This window comes from Sinohyriopsis cumingii, chromosome 12 (genome assembly GCF_028554795.1).
Source record: "Sinohyriopsis cumingii isolate HCF-2022 chromosome 12, ASM2855479v2, whole genome shotgun sequence".
NCBI lineage: Eukaryota > Metazoa > Mollusca > Bivalvia > Unionida > Unionidae > Sinohyriopsis > Sinohyriopsis cumingii.
The window spans coordinates 113,951,886-113,971,898 of NC_142972.1; the positions used below are offsets into that span (position 1 = coordinate 113,951,886).

Consider the following 20,013-nt stretch of genomic DNA (forward strand, 5'->3'; position numbering starts at 1 on the left):
AGAGCTGATAACTTTTTTTACATTTTATATATTTGGTAATTCATTCATTGCACTTTCAGAAGCTGGTATTGTCTAGTCTGGCAAAATTCATTTTCCCTATTTTAATAGCTGCTATGTATAATGTACTTTAGACTAATTCAGACTGATTTTTTAACACAAGGGAGCAGTCATTTTAGTTAGCAGTGTACTTAAATCATGTAAAATTTCCAAAAGTACAATATCCAAAAGAAATATCATCCACATTACATTAATGTAGCATAGAGGTATGCCAACATTCTCTCCATTGTGCATGTTTTAAATGCGAACTACTTCACCTTACATACGTCACTCTCTCAAAAGTACATATTAACTGGTGAGTGCCCCCTAAATGTTCAAGGTTTGTGGTAGTTGGGAATGTAAATGTTCAAGGTTTGTGGTAGTTGGGAATGTAAATGTTCAAGGTTTGTGGTAGTTGGGAATGTAAATGTTCAAGGTTCGGTGGTGCTATACAGTTTCGCATTTTGCATAGGGTTAGGATTTTAAAGAAAAAGAATGTCCCCGGCTTTCCTCACTGGTTATACTGGCTGTTTAAAAAAGACCTTGTATATCTTAGGTATAATGCAAAGAACCTTTAATTCCCTTTATTTTGGTGTATGATTGATGGGTGTACTATGGGTTATAGAGTATACAGCTTGGCCTTACTTCAAATGTGCACCTTTCAAAAAAGTGCTAGCTCTACTTGGTCATTTTCACTTCCTGAACTTCAGAGGTAAATTGTATAAAAAAGAGCTGATAACTTCTTTTACATTTTATATATTTGGTAATTCATTCATTGCACTTTCAGAAGCTGGTATTGTCTAGTCTGGCAAAATTCATTTTCCCTATTTTAATAGCTGCTATGTATAGTGTACTTTAGACTAATTCAGACTGATTTTTTAACACAAGGGAGCAGTCATTTTAGTTAGCAGTGTACTTAAATCATGTAAAATTTCCAAAAGTACAATATCCAAAAGAAATATCATCCACATTACATTAATGTAGCATAGAGGTATGCCAACATTCTCTCCATTGTGCATGTTTTAAATGCGAACTACTTCACCTTACATACGTCACTCTCTCAAAAGTACATATTAACTGGTGAGTGCCCCCTAAATGTTCAAGGTTTGTGGTAGTTGGGAATGTAAATGTTCAAGGTTTGTGGTAGTTGGGAATGTAAATGTTCAAGGTTTGTGGTAGTTGGGAATGTAAATGTTCAAGGTTCGGTGGTGCTATACAGTTTCGCATTTTGCATAGGGTTAGGATTTTAAAGAAAAAGAATGTCCCCGGCTTTCCTCACTGGTTATACTGGCTGTTTAAAAAAGACCTTGTATATCTTAGGTATAATGCAAAGAACCTTTAATTCCCTTTATTTTGGTGTATGATTGATGGGTGTACTATGGGTTATAGAGTATACAGCTTGGCCTTACTTCAAATGTGCACCTTTCAAAAAAGTGCTAGCTCTACTTGGTCATTTTCACTTCCTGAACTTCAGAGGTAAATTGTATAAAAAAGAGCTGATAACTTCTTTTACATTTTATATATTTGGTAATTCATTCATTGCACTTTCAGAAGCTGGTATTGTCTAGTCTGGCAAAATTCATTTTCCCTATTTTAATAGCTGCTATGTATAGTGTACTTTAGACTAATTCAGACTGATTTTTTTAAAACAAGGGAGCGGTCATTTTAGTTAGCAGTGTGCTTAAATCATGTAAAATTTCCAAAAGTACAATATCCAAAAGAAATATCATCCACATTACATTAATGTAGCATAGAGGTATGCAAACATTCTCTCCACTGTGCATGTTTTAAATGCGAACTACTTCACCTTACATACGTCACTCTCTCAGAAGTACATATTATCTGGTGAGCGCCACCATAAAGAAGATGTAGGTATTATTTTTGTATGATTTAATTATGTTTATATGGCTGAAACATTTAAGTCGCAAGCATCAAAACAATCCTTATGAATAATTCTCCTGCCTTTTTCCCCACAGAACAGTATTTATGAGTGTCAGAGTCTCTAACAAGTCCAACCTCCCCCCCCCATGATAAAAGTGAGCTATTTTAAGAATGCACATTACATTTTGTAAACATAACAACCAATGTTATGCTGAATGACAGGAACATGAAACTAGCCAGAATTATTTTTGAGATATCAACAATGAATTTTACAATTAGAAAAGGGAGGTAACTCATCAGCTTCATAAAGGTCAAAGGTCAAAGTGTAAAATATTTGCCTATTGTTTAATATGGAAGAAGCGAATTCACTTTCTCTTCATTTATTTTTTTATTTCATTGCAAATAAATGAAAAGAGACATTTTCACCATATATTTCTGTCACTTATTGCAACAGTTTTAAATTTAAGTTGACTCTATTCCTATATTCTACGACTTCTAATTTCCCCATAATTAAGGTCACTACTCACACAAACATACCTCATGGCAAATTATGTAAGCAAGAGAAAAATGATCATAATTAGCTTATTTTCATGCTTAACATCAATATGAATGTACCATTTTATTCAGAACATCATACATAATTATAAGAAAATTAAAAAAAATAATTGCAAACATTTTTTTATTTTCTTTAAGGTGGCGCTATACAGTTTTGCATTTTGCATAGGGTTAGGATTTTAAAGAAAAAGAATGTCCCCGGCTTTCCTCACTGGTTATACTGGCTATTTAAAAAAGACCTTGTATATCTTAGGTATAATGCAAAGAACCTTTAATTCCCTTTATTTTGGTGTATGATTGATGGGTGTACTATGGGTTATAGAGTATACAGCTTGGCCTTACTTCAAATGTGCACCTTTCAAAAAAGTGCTAGCTCTACTTGGTCATTTTCACTTCCTGAACTTCAGAGGTAAATTGTATAAAAAAGAGCTGATAACTTCTTTTACATTTTATATATTTGGTAATTCATTCATTGCACTTTCAGAAGCTGGTATTGTCTAGTCTGGCAAAATTCATTTTCCCTATTTTAATAGCTGCTATGTATAGTGTACTTTAGACTAATTCAGATTGATTTTTTTAACACAAGGAGCAGTCATTTTAGTTAGCAGTGTGCTTAAATCATGTAAAATTTCCAAAAGTACAATTTCCAAAAGAAATATCATCCACATTACATTAATGTAGCATAGAGGTATGCAAACATTCTCTCCACTGTGCATGTTTTAAATGCGAACTACTTCACCTTACATACGTCACTCTCTCAGAAGTACATATTATCTGGTGAGCGCCACCTTTGTGGTATTTGGGAATGTAAATGTCCAAGGTTTGTGGTAGATGGCTGAGTTACAGTGTAAAGTTTTTTGTGGGCATCTAGTGTTACATATTTTTTAGGATAAAGTCTATTCAAGGAAGATTGAAATTTTATATAGGTCAAATTAATAACAAAAGGGACAAAATTTATGCAAGTACTCATTTGTCATTTCATTCATAATTTATTTATTAAATGCTGGTAGTAATGAGAGAACAAATAAAGTTAAATGTGAGGAAGATTTGGAATGGAAAATTCCATAGTGCAACTCATTTCATGTAAAGCAGATAGTCAAATGTGCTGATATTTTCCTGAGTTACTGGAGCACATGATAAAATGTTTATTGCAAACCTGTAGGTGTCCAAGCAAAATGTGAGAGCACAGTGCAGACAACAAGGCTAAGGTGGCAACACTAAAAAAAATGAGATCATCTCCTTTTTTAGCACTACTAGGGTATTATTTCCAACAGTTTTCTTTAGTTTCTTTAAAATATTGTGTGACCCCTAAATTATGATGATGGGGGCAGGAGCAGGTATCCCCTATCCTTGGGACCCTAAGTGCAACACTAGTCTGAAATAATTTGTTGATAGACTGAATAAATGTTGACAAAACTAATTTAAGAGCTAATTCAACTTGTGAACATATTTTTAAATATTAAAAGCAGTTCTGTCATTCATTATATGTAATGCCAACAAATCAAGTGGCGTCCATTTGCAGAAGTTTATAACTGGATGAAAATTTGAAAGGTAACTCGAAAATGTTGAATTTATAGAATTCAGGAAAATGTTGATTTTTTTTTTACATTCAGGTAAATGAAATTATGAAGTATTATCATGTGCATTGTCTAATACAAGTAAATTGTGTCTGTTCTTGTTTCAGGAGGCCAGTAACATTAATCAGTCCCTTTCAACACTGGGAAATGTAATAAATTCTCTAGTCAGCTGTGCAAATGGAAAGACTAAACATGTTCCATATAGGGATTCAAAGCTGACATTCCTTTTACGGGTAAGTTTTTCTTCATGCATTGTATACTTTTCCACAGATTTTAGTCATAAATAAATTTTTCTTCAGAAATAACAGTTGAAAATGAGTAGAAATTTGTAGCAGTCAGTACTTTCAAGTCAAAATCTTGCAGAATGATATATCCTTTTATGTCCTGTTCTTGAGCCTGAAGGACATTGGTAGATATTGACTAAGGCCTTAATTATTCAAGCTGTCTATCCTGTCTTTATATCCTGCAGTGTTTGTAATGGTTTTAAATGTACATAATGCATGTATTACCATCACACTGGAGACTAGCGAAGAAAAACATGTCCGAATGATACATGCCAACCATTACGCTTTTGGCCTAATCATTACACTTTTTTGTCACTAAATTATGCCTTATGCATAAATGTATTCCGAATATGCATTTTCATTTGTCTCCCTCCCAAAAAGTTAATAATTTGTTTTCTTATTTTTATTAACATCCCATTAATCTTTCAGACCGTATTCTAGAAAAGACTGCTTCTATGTAACTACGACATAAAAGTACACTTGTCTGTAACCTTGCATGCACTTTCCTAAAAAGTATAATGTTCTACTTACAGCAGCTGCCCTATTTCCAAGAAACATGCTGGTTTCTACTTTCAAACTTTTGACCTTGGTTTCTATTTATAGCAGTTGTATGGCTTAGTTAGGAGAGAACTAACTGGTTTTCTAATTTTTAATCTTTGCTTGCAGATTCATTGTTCTAATTCATATCTGGCACAGAACCAGTCTGTAGGTATTTGGCACTAAAAGTCAAGCCAGATTTATTCTAGTAGATGCATGTGTTAGGGCAAAAATGTTTTTCAAATAATTTCACAGATGGATTAGAAAAAGACGAAAACCTGATTCAGGGATGAATACATGAATTACACAATACAGCATTCAATTCTAGGGCAGCTTCAGACCCACTGCTGGCTGTGTGGAAAGGATTTTAATATTGGTCATGATGGTAAAACAAAGAAACCTTGAATTAGCTAGTTTTACTAACTCAAATACTAAGGTAACTTGTAATTTCTTTTTCACAGCAGAACTAATAAAAATGCAGAGGCGTTATTTACAGAGTTCTTAATAGAACACGGACTGCCCCTAGCAGTAGAAGACTAGGGTGGTCCTTTGTTCAAACGGATGTTTCCTGATTCCAAATATGCATGTGCAAGAACAAAATCATCTAATATTTTTAGGTGTTTAGCAGAAGATAATTCACTTAAAATTGCAGAAGCCATGAAAATTGGTTCGTTTAGTATTGCAACAGACAGGAGCAGTGATTACGATGACAAAAAGTTGTACCCAGTCTGTGTAAGGGACTTTGACAATGAAAAGGGCAACGTCAGAATTATCAGTATATTCCACTGGTGAAAACATTTTTGATTTGCTCAGTAATGCTTTGAATAAACATAAGTTGGCAGAACTGTATGGGGTTTTCAGCTGATAATGCATCAGTGATTACTGGAATTCATAAAGCAGTTGTATTCTATATTTTGAAAAATGTCTCCATCAGTGTACATAATCAGGTTGTCCCTGTCATATGATGCACCATGCTGCAGGAAAGCCTGCCGATAAATTAGAAGAAGAACCCCTAAAGTACCAAGTTGGCATTCTACCTGACAATGTACTATGCAGATAGAGTTGATATGCAATGGCACCTTATTTCCTCGCTAAACGATCCAATAGCTGGAAGATATATATTCCCTCTTCTTTGTCAGGTTATGAATATTGGTTCTTTACCATTCTAATGCTGACTGTGAGAGATTGTTCAGTATTGTTAACAAAAATAAAATTCAGATCCAGGCTCTGTAACCCAGTACTTGGTTCTCTACTGGTGTGCAAAACATTCATAATCTCAGCTGGTACAAAGTGTTTTGAAAGGCAGTATGAGAGACTGTTGCTCTTTAAAGCTCAAAGTGCTATATATGAAAATTTGAACCAGTAATTGATATCAAAAGCCCAGAAGGGGTAAATAAATCATTTTGTACATATGCTCATTGAATTTTTATCATGTTATATGTAGATTACTCTTTTTCTGCTGGGATTACTCTTTTTGTCCACTTGGATTACACTTATATGCCATATGCATCATAGAATCTTTTCAATAATTTCTAATTATACAATGATATGTTGCAGAACTCTCTGGGAGGAAATGCAAGAACACACATGATAGCATGCATCCATCCTGGAGCTAAGTAAGTACTCGGAAGTCAAGGGATTTACTTGTGAAGTGAATTTAAGTGTAAAGATTTTGTATTACAGGGTCTGGAGAAGTGATTGGTTAATGGTAGTTTTACTATTGCACATTGGAACATATTTCTATGGCATATAGGAACACGTTATGGCACATTGGAACCTATTCCTGTGGAACATAGGAACATATTCCTGTGACATAAAGGAAAACGTTTCTATGGTACATTGGAACACATTCCTATGGAAACTAGGAACACATTGCTATGGCACATTGGAATAATTTTCCTTGGAACATAAGAACACATTCCTGTGACATATAGGAAAACATTGCTATGGCACATTGGAACACATTCCTATTGCAAAGTTGAACGAATTACTATGGCACATTTGAATACATTGTTATGGAGCACTGGAATGCAATACTATTGCACATTGAAAAAAATTGCTATTGCACATTGGAATACATTGCTATGGCACATTGGAAAACATTGTCATGGCATATATGAACACATTGCTATGGCACATTAGAACACATTGCATTGATACATTTGATCACATTTCCAGTAGAGATAGTAAGTGTGACTGTAAAACTACTGTTAAGATTATAAAATATGCAAAATGCATAATTTATTATCACCATTTAGATACATTTTAAAGGTAAAAACAACTTTTTGTTCAGGAATTGCCTCAAAAAGCACACATAAGCCTGGGTAGTACTATGACCGTAGCACATGTAAGTCTGTGTAGTACTATGACCGTAGCACATGTAAGTCTGTGTAGTACTATGACAGTAATACATGTAAGTCTGTGTAGTACTATGACAGTAATACATGTAAGTCTGTATAGTACTATGACAGTAATACATGTAAGTCTGTGTAGTACTATGACAGTAGTACATGTAAGTCTGGGTAGTACTATGACAGTAATACATGTAAGTCTGTGTAGTACTATGACAGTAATACATGTAAGAATTTATTTTCTCATATCACTTAATGCAAAGCATCTGTTTACAAAAATGGAAACTTGAAAGGTGTTGACACATTGACTGTTGTTGTAAGATTAATGAATCTCTTATGTAGAGGTGATATGTGTACATTATGTAATCATGTAGGGATAATATGTGTACATTAGGTAATCTCATGTAGGGATATGTGTATATTCGTGAATCTCATGTAGGGATGATATGTGTAAATTAGTGAATCACATGTAGTGATGATATGTGTACATTAGTGACTCATGTAGGGATATGTGTACATTAGTGAATCTCATGTAGGGATATGTGTATATTAGTGAATGTCTTGTAGGGATATGTGTACATTAGTGAATTTCTTGTAGGGATATATGTACATTAGTGAATCTCATGTAGGGATATGTGTACATTAGTGACTCACATGTAGGGATGATAAGTGTACATTTATGAATCACATGTAGGAATGATATGTGTACATTAGTGAATCTCATTTAGGGATATGTGTACATAAGTGAATTTCATGTAGGGATGATATGTGTACATTAGTGACTCTCATGTAGGGATATGTTTACATTAGTGACTCTCATGTAAGGATATGTGTACATTAGGTAATCTCATGTAGGGATATGTGTATATTAGTGAATCTCATGTAGGAATGATATGTGTACATTAGTGAATCACATGTAGTGATGATATGTGTACATTAGTGACTCATGTAGGGATATGTGTACATTAGTGAATCTCATGTAGGGATATGTGTACATTAGTGAATGTCTTGTAGGGATATGTGTACATTAGTGAATTTCTTGTAGGGATATATGTACATTAGTGAATCTCATGTAGGGATATGTGTACATTAGTGACTCACATGTAGGGATGATAAGTGTACATTTATGAATCACATGTAGGAATGATATGTGTACATTAGTGAATCTCATTTAGGGATATGTGTACATAAGTGAATTTCATGTAGGGATGATATGTGTACATTAGTGACTCTCATGTAGGGATATGTTTACATTAGTGACTCTCATGTAGGGATATGTGTACATTAGTGAATCACATGTAGGGATATGTGTACATTAGTGAATCACATGTAGGGATAATATGTGTATATTAGTGAATCACATGTAGGAATGATATGTGTACATTAGTGAATTTCATGTAGGGATATGTGTACATTAGTGAATCTTATGTAGGAATGATATGTGTATGTTAGTGAATTTCATGTAGGAATGATATGTGTATGTTAGTGAATTTCATGTAGGGATGATATGTGTACATTAGGGCTGTTCTATTAAAACACATGGGACATGGGGATGGCACTTTTAAAAACATATGCCAGGGTAGTTTAGTTTCAAAATTGCTCCTGTCCCTGGTTGTTTATTAATTAAAATTGCTTCTATAGGTGTTTAAAATTATTGACTCTGGAGGTCAGTCTAAAAGTGAAAGCTAAATGTAACTGAAAACTTCCAATTTAGATATCCTGTCATCATATTCATAATTTATTTGATCTTATATTTAAAAAGTGTGTGGCCATTCAACCATGTACTTTCATAATTTATGTTATGCACACCGTATTTATATAACTTTAAAACATTCTCATTTATCACCTATAAATAGGTCGGTAAAGCCTACCACGTGACGCTACATTTGTTTTTTTACTAATCATAAACAAAGTGACATTCTGTCTTTATTTTCTTAACCATAAGGAAAACTAGCAGATTTTTTAATCAATCTCCTTACAAAATGAAAGTATAAATTCTGTGGCCACATTAATTTTAGTCTCTTGAGACTTGGGTTGCATCATTCTGATCTGATACAATGTGCGTTTGAAAAGAAGCAAATGCAGCCGGATTGTGACAGTAATGCGGTGAGACATGTTTTCAGCTGTGAAAGAAATCGGTATTTGGTTGAGAAAGCACAGCCTCAAAAAATAATTGACTGCCTTACAGGTAAGTTCTATTATTTTTTCAGCAAGCTAATCAAAAGGTGGTAAAATACTAGTGAAAATCCATTTATTAAGTGCTTATGAACATTTTTGTAATAGACACTCATTTCTGTAGGTCATAAACCATTACAACAACACGTAGTTAGTGAAGAGGCAGATTTTGCATTAGTTACCTTGTGTTAATTGGTTGAAGGAGTGTTTACTGGTTTTCTTTTTTTTTTCATATTTTTTTTTTGCTGACAGAAATGAATGCTTGTTTTTTATTGGAGTCTCCATAGATAATTCCGATGTTTTTGGATTGATGATGCTTTAAAGTTGAAATGGAAGCAGTGTAGAGCATTATAACATTGGCATTACCAGTTGTATGTTTCTATGAAGTATCTTATGTGACACTTTAAGTGAACTATTTGTATTCAGTTGCATTAATTTTGTTTAATTACTGTGATAGTTTAAAAGAAATATGGGAACTATTGTAATAAGTGGCAATATATGGAAAGGAAGTTAAAGTTTTAGAATAAAAATAAGAAAATTATCTTGAAACCAATGAGTTAGTGAGTAATAGATCAATGTTCACCCAATCTTCTAGTTATTTCTGCAAGGAAATTATACAATGCATACCTAATTAAAAAGTAACTTTGTTTGATCCAAGTCAAAATGTGTTGGGTTTTTTCATTGATGCTTCAGATTCTTAATAGGTAACAGTTCTTAATTTCATTGGTGGTGGTCATAATCATGCAGGTATTTAGTAACTATGTGGTTAGTTGTTGCTTGTTAGATGATTATTAGAATTGTCTGCTTTGTAGTATCCTGCCATCTCCTCAAAACTTAAGTACAATGATATCATAGTAGCAGGTTGAATTAAACATTGTTGACTTTATGTATAGATTTTGTCTCTGTGCATGTCAAGTTGCTAAACTTTTGGACAGTTAATATTTCCAAAATATACATGCTGCTTTACATTCCATGCCTATTTTTATTCACATTAATAATTTACATAATGGATGCACTAGAAGTCTTTTTGAGTTCACATGTTAGCTTTAGTGTGAATCTTATGTTGACTTTGGAATAAACTTTGTTTTGTTTGGAACTGTCCATTTTGTATGTACAGGGGGGATTTGAAGTTTGAATATTTATATGTAGGGGTGGGGATAAGACCAAGTAGTACATATACACCTAATGACAAAATCTTTATTAAGGCTACAATTAAACCTATTTGCCATAGCCTACAACAAACAACCTATAGTATTTTCACACCTTCCAATTTGTTTGTACCCCCTTACCAATTTCTAAAATGAAAAGCATCAAGGAAAGATGTTATAAATTTGTGCAGTACATAATTTTTGATTGGTCAATGAGAGGGCAGTCAGCCATTCAGTATACAGTACTTGCCTATTAAGCAGGTGTGATCATGGCCATACAAGTCATGTAAAAAGGGTAGAAGTGTCCTCCCTTGTAGCTTTTTATAGTACATATATAACTGATTGTAGGTAAATTGTAAGCAGCTAGATGAGCCCTTGTGTCCTTTTCTGGTTTCCAGAATGGATGATGCATTGCAGTAAAAACTGCCATCTGCATCCAATATTAGCAATTTACAGTTTTAATATTTCTAAAAATAATGAACAGATAAATATGTAACTCCAAAATTTACTTTTGCTTGAAAACAGGGACTTTCCCATTCAAATATGGAGACCGTGCTACTAAAAAAACTCCCGTTTGATTCAAAATGCAAACAAATTGACTGTGTTTAAAGGGGAGTACTAAGCAAAATCATATGTATGCTCATGGGAGGGGGTAGATAAAACTACATCCTGTAAGGTGGCAGGGGAAGGGAATGATTGTTTGCATATGTACTGAATGGACAGCCCCTTATCCTCACCTGGAATAATAACTCCTGTTAAGCCAGCAGTGATGATGAGACAAAATAGTTTGTCTTTTTAGGGTTTTTTTAATTGAAAGGTTGGAATGACTGCATGAAATTTTAATTATATTTACAGAATTATTATATAATTTATTTTATTTTAGCTGTTATATCTCTGGTACACACACACACACATATATATAAGTTAAAAGTCCTTCCCTTCACCTCCACTCAGTCTATGCCAACATAGGCAAGGCACTTTATTACAATGCCCTGGTGCTAAATCAGTAAATAATCAAATAGTTTTTTCTTAGATTCCTAGAAATTCTTATTGGTCAGTAGGGTGTACTTCCCTTTAAAAGACTTTTTTAAAAGTTTCAAAATATAGCTGCTCCTTCTCTCATAGCCTAGATGACATTTCATTGCTTTTTCCAGATAGAAATCCAAGAAAGTGTCAGTACTGTTATATCCAGAATCATTGTGGTGAATCAATTGGTGACTTTAGTACAAAACAATTTGTATTCATCTTTAAAAAAAAAAGGTCACCAAATTGAGTTCAATACTTTATGCAGAAAGGAGTAAAAAAGAAAGTAGCCAACAGGTTCAAAGTGAAACAGTGGTTGTTTTATTTAGGTGATGTTAATAAATTGTACAAAATATCATAGGCTTTCTTTGAATGATTTCCTGTTTAAAAATTTTACGATAAATATTATTATGTGTATACATCTCAACAAAAGTCTGTATGGTGTTACTCTGGTTGCACTACCAATCCATTTGGTGAGGGTATTCGTGTTCATAATACAAAGGTGTTTACAGAGTTTCCTTCAACTGCAGATAGTTTTAAAACCCATGCAGCTTGTACATTTACGTGTTATGTTACATGTAGATAAATTACAATGAAGAGTGCGTTATTTCACATATATTTAAGTATCTTGTTAACTTCTGCTGCAATGTGGGGTCACATTTTGGTATCAAACATGAAACAGTTACAACACTGGTTACTGTTATAGAACACTGACTGATTATGTTCAGGATTTAAGTATGTGTGTATTAGGGGTTATCTCATATAGTTCCAATTTTTAATAGTGCTTATCAGTTCTTTTCTTATTTTACAGGTATCTACCTCTGTTAGCCCAAGGCATTAAGATGTCTGAAAAGGATTTCCTGAAAAAATTTGACAGTTTTAAGAAGATCTTACTTTGAATTTTGAAATGACGAATCTCTTAAAAATGTCAAGATGTAAAACGTTGAAAGAAAAGAGATTTACTGGTTCTATTGAAATTTCTGTTAACTTTGTTTTAGCAGTTTAAATTACCAGAGTACATGTTCAGAATTGAAAGTTCGCCATTTAGGGATGGCATTTATTGATGTTTATAGAATTTCATATTGAGCATTGGTCATTGTTTTACATGTTAATGTAGTTTTTAAAATCACATTTGCTGCCATGAGCCTGTTGCTATGATCTAGGTACATGTCCATGTATTTGTGATCTGTAAGATGACATGGATTTAGATACAAGGGTTAGGTTCAAAACTGCTTGTGTTAGCTTCGTTTCAGATGGAGTTGTCATGAACAATATATTGAGTTCTAAGTTTGTTGGTTAACTTTATGGGGTCTCAAATTACATGTGGTCACATATATTCTTGACAAACTTGAATTTCTTAAGTTAAGTTTGGGCGATTTATTGTTTTTAACCTGTTAAAGATTGAAACACAACATTTGTAAGAAATCATTTTGATAAAAATTTTTGGAAATAAAGATGTTAAATTAAATGCTGTTTTGAAGTATTATGTAGACTCCTTCCCAACTATAAATAATAAGACATACAGAGCCATGCATAATTTAGTATAAATATTACATATAATGTCAATCAATATATGGTGACCTTGTTTATCACATTTTTCATCTCCTACGAACAGGATTATTGAGTGGTCATAGAATAACATTTTAGATGTGCTCATTGTTTTGGAAAAGAGAAGATATAAAGAAGAATGTAGACATTGTAGCAATCCTGCATGCATGTCATGGTTTTGCAATTTATATCTAGGCATGTTAAATACTCTTTCTCTGCAGCCCTAACAACTTTTTAAGTGCCAGTCATCACTCAGATATGCCAGTTTTTGACTCTCAGCCATCAGTGTTCATACTTAACAAAGCCTAATGTTGCTTTGAAACATGCTGACCAAAAATATTAACTCCGACAGCCAGATTTAGGTTTGTATTTTATGTTGGAACACTTTGGCTATCTTTTTTCTGGCAATGGGCCCAGCCCTTATACACTATGATTAACATAAGCATAATGACCCAACTGGATCTGGTCTGCTAGAGATAGTCCTACAGAAATGCACATCAAATTTAGAACTATAATCTTGAATACAATGTTTACCAAAGTAACATAAATGAAATTTATAAACTTTTATTAGTTTATATATATATATATATATATATATATATATATATATATATATATATATATATATATATATATATATATATATATATACATACACATACACACACACACATCAGGGTTTCCATTATTTTCTGACATAAGATAACAAGTGTCCTCGTGTACCAATCTAACTAAAATCAGATCTCCACTGTCCTATGTGAAGATCTGACATGGGCTGCTTAGGGGTCATGTTCTGGTGGCCTTTTAATTTGCCAATGGAGATTCAGTTTTCAAAAATTTGAAAGTGAATCAGAACATTTGGCACAGATTGATGCTGTTTAACCATAATGCTCAGTCTCCCAAACCCGAAGATATAAGACTTCACCTGAGTGGCTGATAAAATTAGCAACTATGGTAATACGATAGGTCAACAGAATATGACCCCTAAGCTGTTGCTGTTAGGTCTTCAAGTAGGACAGTGGAGATCTGATTTTAATAAGATTACTTCATTTACATGTTCTTGTAAAATAGGAAGAGTTATCAGGTTTAAACTTTGTAAACATTTTGGTTCACAGAAAGCACAGAACACAAGACAGTTGGATAAAATAAACAATGGTAAAGATTTTATACGTTCTTGGATAAAGTGTTATTTTTTTTTATAAAAGGTCAAAGTTTAATTTCCATGGGCAAATTAAAAATGCTTTGTTGTAATGTTTCTTTGATACCACGTTTAATTTGTTATGAGTTTGATTTGTGTGGTCCATTGGAGGAAATTAGCTCAATTATACTATTTTTAACACCTGACATACTGAAGCCAGGTAAACAAGGGCAGTCATTTAAATCACAAAGGCACAATAATAACACCTTATTCATAACATTAATTTAAAATTGCAGGCTGCTGATTCAGTGCAATTGAAGCATAAATTGAAATTTTTTGTTTTATACTTTGGATCTAATAATTTATAAATTTACCTGTATGTTGAATAATTGAGTACATCTCATATTGACAGACCTGATTCTCTTTATGAACTTCTACATGTCATTAAACAATGTGTAAAGAAGACAAATCTCAGATTAATATAAAAAAAACATGACTATTAATAATTTTGATCCATCCAAATAGATTAAAAAAGGGCTAAATTATTTGTTAAGTTATTGACCAGAGACATTTCAACACAAAAGTAATTTTTATGATTAACCAGCTACTAGATGTATGTTTACACTACTGACCCCTGTGATATATATATCCCAAATAAATTCTATTGGTGGGGGATTTTATTGTTCAATGCATTCTGTCGGTGGGTCCAGAAGGGCTTTAATAACATCTTAAGGTGGCTACCCAATTTCAAAACTGCCTTCCCCTGGTCCCATGTATGTTTTAATGGAACAGCCCTTATTGAACCTTTCATGTATTGATGATATGTGTACATTAATGAATCTCATGTAGGGATATGAGTACATTTGTACTAATTGTCCTGATTTGTGTTAAAATCTGTCTTTTATGCCTGTCTTGAGTTGAATATATTGTGTTATGACATTGTCTGTCCATGGATATGCTTGTCTTAAGTTGAGTATTAAGTTGTGCTATGACATTATCTGTCCATGGGTATGCCTGTCTTAAGTTGAGTATTAAGTTGTGTTATGACATTGTCTGTCCATGGATATGCTTGTCTTAAGTTGAGTATTAAGTTGTGCTATGACATTGTCTGTCCATGGATATGCCTGTCTTAAGTTGAGTATTAAGTTGTGTTATGACATTGTCTGTCCATGGATATGCTTGTCTTAAGTTGAGTATTAAGTTGTGCTATGACATTGTCTGTCCATGGGTATGCCTGTCTTAAGTTGAGTATTAAGTTGTGCTATGACATTGTCTGTCCATGGATATGCCTGTCCAGTCATCTGACTATTAAATGGAGTGAGTGTGTGTATGTGTGTGTTATACTTAGGCTCATAAAATGTTGGTTAGGAGATGCATCTTGATGAACACTACACCCTCATTGCATATTTGTGACTTATATTTAGTATTGTACTTAGGTTTTTATTTCATGACCACATAATTTTTTATTTACTATATTTAGTATTGTACTTAGGTTTTTATTTCATGACCACATATTATTTTGTTTGCTATATTTAGTACTATACTTAGGTTTTTATTTCATGACCACATAGCATTTTATTTATTATATTTAGTATTGTTCTTAGGTTTTTATTTCATGACCACATAGTATTTATTTACTATATTTATACTGTACATAGGCTTTTATTTCATGACCACATAGTATTTTATTTACTTGTAAAAGTAACATAACTAGAATAATGAAACATGGCATCTTGATGAGTACTACAACCTCACCATGACCCATTTGTCTGGCCCATAACTTTGTAATTGTTGGAGAGATTTACATGAACTTTTGCCTAAATATATATTATGATATGAATGTATGTTGTATACCATAGTCTAGTCCTGTCACAAAATCAAGGTCATGACAAGAGGAAATGTAATTGTGTCACTTGTATGCCTGTATGAAGTATAGCTTTTCAATGAATGAAAATATTTCAATGAAACTTTAGCCGATTGTACACATATATCATGTATAGATGGTGTGTTATACACCAAAGCTATGCCCCTTAAGGTCAAGGTCATACCAAGGAAAATGTAATTCTGTGACATGTAGTATTCCAGCATAAACTGTTAAAACACTGAAGGTATAATGAAACTTCTCCCAAGTATATACAATGACAATGCAGTATGTTGTGTACAATAGCATGACCTCAAGGTCAAGGCCATGGCATGGGAAAGTGTAATTTTGTGAATTGTCTACATTTGAACAACTGAAAATATTAGATGAAACTTTAGCCAGTTATTTATAGACAGTGTTGCATGTCCTGTTTCTAGGTCAAGGACATGGCAAGGGAAAATATAAATCATTGTCCACTATCGTTGTATGGGTATCACTTTTGAATTAATGATTTTTTTAATTAAACTTTAGCCTGTTATATGTCTTGACAGCTTTGTGTATTCAGTCATACCATTTGCCCAGAAGGTCAAAGTCACATCCAGAGATAATAATATTCAGTGGTCTGTTTCCTTATTTAGGCTGTTACCTTTTAACTCTTACTTACAGTAGACTCTTGATAATTGACAGCCCTCGGAACTGAAAGTTCCACCAATTAGCAAAATTGGCAGATTATCTGGTGATCATTAAAATTTTAATGAAAGAACACCAGTTCATGCATCATAACAGCGTGCACATGCTGTATTGCTTATGTAAGCTTGGTAATCAAATAAAAAGACAAGGTTCAAGAGACCAATCGGCAAGCAGCAAATTAACAAGGCTACTGTATATTTCATAAAACTTTAGCCAGGCACATCCCTTGTCATACAATGATCAACTCCCTTACTTAAAGGCCCTATTCATTAGTAGGAAAAAGGTCATGGGATGGGCATATCATGTGCCATATACATTACATTTGTTTGACTTGGTTTCTTTTTTTTTTTCAGATGTTTTGGAGAAACATTGTCCACACTTCAGTTTGCAAAACGTGCAAAAATGATTAAAAACAAGGTAGAATCAAACAGTTCAGTAACGCTTATTTCAAATAACTAGAATTTTGATATGCAATTTCAACTTTCCAACCACAAATGTTAGTTTACAACTTGAAATTTGCATTGCAAGATGGAGAAGAGGCAGTGATTGGCTGCACTCATGTTAGAAAGTTTTGCAAGAAGCTTAATTTCATAATCTTTTCTTTCAGATGCCTCACTTTGATAGTAGACTTTAATTTTATAATTTATCCTTCACTTATATGCCTAAGTTTTACAATGGAATTTTATTTCATTATATATTTTCTTAGATGCCTCACTTTCACAGTGGAATTGAATTTTATAATCTGTTCTCATAGATGCCTCACTTGCAGTTGTGTCTTTTTGCTCTTGAATGAATGAATATTAAGTGTTTTTTATTGAATTAATGTCAGACCTTTTTAACTGATATATATATATATATATATATATATATATATATATATATATATATATATGTATATTCATTATCATTGTACATTAAAATTTTCCAGTTCTTTTCACATTTTATGTCCTTGAACACCTTGAACTAAAATTTTAAGATGAATGTTCAGAAAATACAGATTATCTAAGCATTCAGAATCCCATATAAAAAATAATTTTCGAATGCTAATTGATTGGAATTAAATTTTGTTTAGTATAGTATAACGTAGGGCTGCCACTTATCCCAATATACTCATGAGCATCTAGATTTTGTGTTTAAAAATCTGAAAATTCAGGTGTTCCAATTTTTTACACACAAACAAGTCCCAATTTTTTAAAATCCCCTCCCATCAAGTTAAATCTTACAGTGAAAAAAAAAACTGAGTCAATAAGGGGAAACAAACAAATCAGATGTGGAAATATTTGATATTCCGAGTCAATCAGCATTGTTCAAATCTCACATGATTGCTATTTTGCCACCTGTTATAAATCCTCATTCTTATAATTGACTGTAAACATTGCTACAGTTGATACCTTTTGATTCATGATGGCTGCACTTTAAAGAGAACAAACATGATGCAGATATTCTGTGAGGAATACATAACAGTTATGCGTGGAAATCTATAATTTTCCATTTTCATCTTGTATGCTGATATTTGGTGTGTCAATTCAATTAACACAGTAAATTTTAACTTAAAAGATTTTCATGGTATGACTAGAATACATTTTTCCTGCCAAATAAATAGATAAGACACTAGATATGTCAATTCCTTTTTAAAGTTTTTTTGTAAATATATGGTTGCAAACAATGATCCTGCTGTACTCATTTTCCTTTGACATCCTGATTTTTATTCCACTCAAGGTGGCAGCCCTGTGTAATGTACAGACATTTTCATAAATTGAGTCCAACTGCAAACTACATTGATTCTGATCTCCCATTGCAAAATGTGCAGCAGATCAGGGAAAAATTGTTATTTTCAACTGATTACTATTAGCAAGCTGAACAGACCCAGATCTGCTGGCACATTATGCGAACATATCTGGGTCTTTGCAGTTGGACTTGACTTACAAACAAGGATATACATTAGTTACTTTACTGGTTTTAAACTATGTTTGACCTGATGCATGATAAGGAAGAGGTATTGCATCATGGGTTCAATCACTGGTTTTGACAGTGCAAAGGAAAGTTTAACAGAACATTCTGTAAGTAGAAAAATTTGCTGTACTGTCAGTGTAAATAGTATAAAGGTTTGAGACTTTTAAACAGACATTTCAACTTTTGTTTACATTTGTTTGCTGTCCTTTCCAGGCTGTAATAAATGAAGACACAGAAGGGAATACAGCTGTTCTTCAGGCTGAGATCCGGAGGCTAAAATTAAAACTCCTGGAGTATGAATCAGGACTTACTAACAGGGGATGTTCTGACCCTACTTCAGCTTCTTCAGCAGGTTAGCCATGAAGATGGAATTTTTTATGTACATGTAGTTCTTTGTATGCAACTTAAGAGGTGGTTTGAAAACTTAGTGGTTTTTTTTAATGTAATAAAAAGACAATGAAGAGAAGCTTTTTGAATGAATTGATGTGAGCACTGGTTGCTCAGTGGTCAGTGTGCTGGTATCACAACTGAAAGGACGCGGATTCAGATCCTACCATCAGACAAATCTGGTTCAGCTACCATGGTGTGTCCTTTACTCCAATTGCTTTGGCACTAAATAACCTACTTGTGTTGCTGTGCCATAAAGCATGCCCCCATCAAGAAGGAAAACAAAAAGAAATGATAAATGGAGACAGGTTTTTTCCCCACACCTGCTTGAGCAGTAAGTGAGACTTTGGTCTATCATCAATGCCATCAACAATGGTAAGATCTGTGTTGGGAAAACATGTATTAAACATGATCACTGAATCTGTACTGCAGTTTATTGCAAATTGAATGATGCATATGTATTAGCTAAGAAAATGATGCATTTATCTAAAATATGGCAGGGGGGTGGGTGTGCTGTAATAAAACCAGGTACAAAAATTTGTGCTTTTGATTAAATGAGAAATACCAGTCTGAAAAACACTAGTACACTGAATTTAAATTTGTGTAGTACAATCCATAATCCGTTAAGTACTGTACATATATATAATAACTGCATGAACTGAGTATAGATCACATTATAAACTCCATGTTTGACTCACATCCCGTAAGAAAACAAAAATAGCACACACATAAAAATTGGTACTCCTTGTTTGATCTAAGTCCAGTTGTCACAAAATAATTCACTACAGTTGTTGCAAGTAGCATGTGGCTGTAGTTGTTTACATACTATACGTCCATGCACTTAAATTGGTCTAGATTTTGGTCAGCTG

The 20,013-nt window shown here is 33.2% G+C and overlaps 1 protein-coding gene across 1 annotated transcript in view; it reads left to right on the forward strand.

Moving 5' to 3' along the window:
• Nucleotides 1-20,013, forward strand: part of LOC149787279 (kinesin-like protein KIF15-B) — a 117,503-nt gene that overhangs the window by 22,746 nt on the left and 74,744 nt on the right. Inside the window, exons 10-13 of the mRNA XM_089977807.1 lie at nucleotides 4,157-4,282; nucleotides 6,428-6,486; nucleotides 17,158-17,221; nucleotides 18,971-19,109. Coding sequence (XP_089833933.1) covers nucleotides 4,157-4,282; nucleotides 6,428-6,486; nucleotides 17,158-17,221; nucleotides 18,971-19,109 — 388 coding nt within the window. The remainder of the gene's footprint in view (nucleotides 1-4,156; nucleotides 4,283-6,427; nucleotides 6,487-17,157; nucleotides 17,222-18,970; nucleotides 19,110-20,013) is intronic.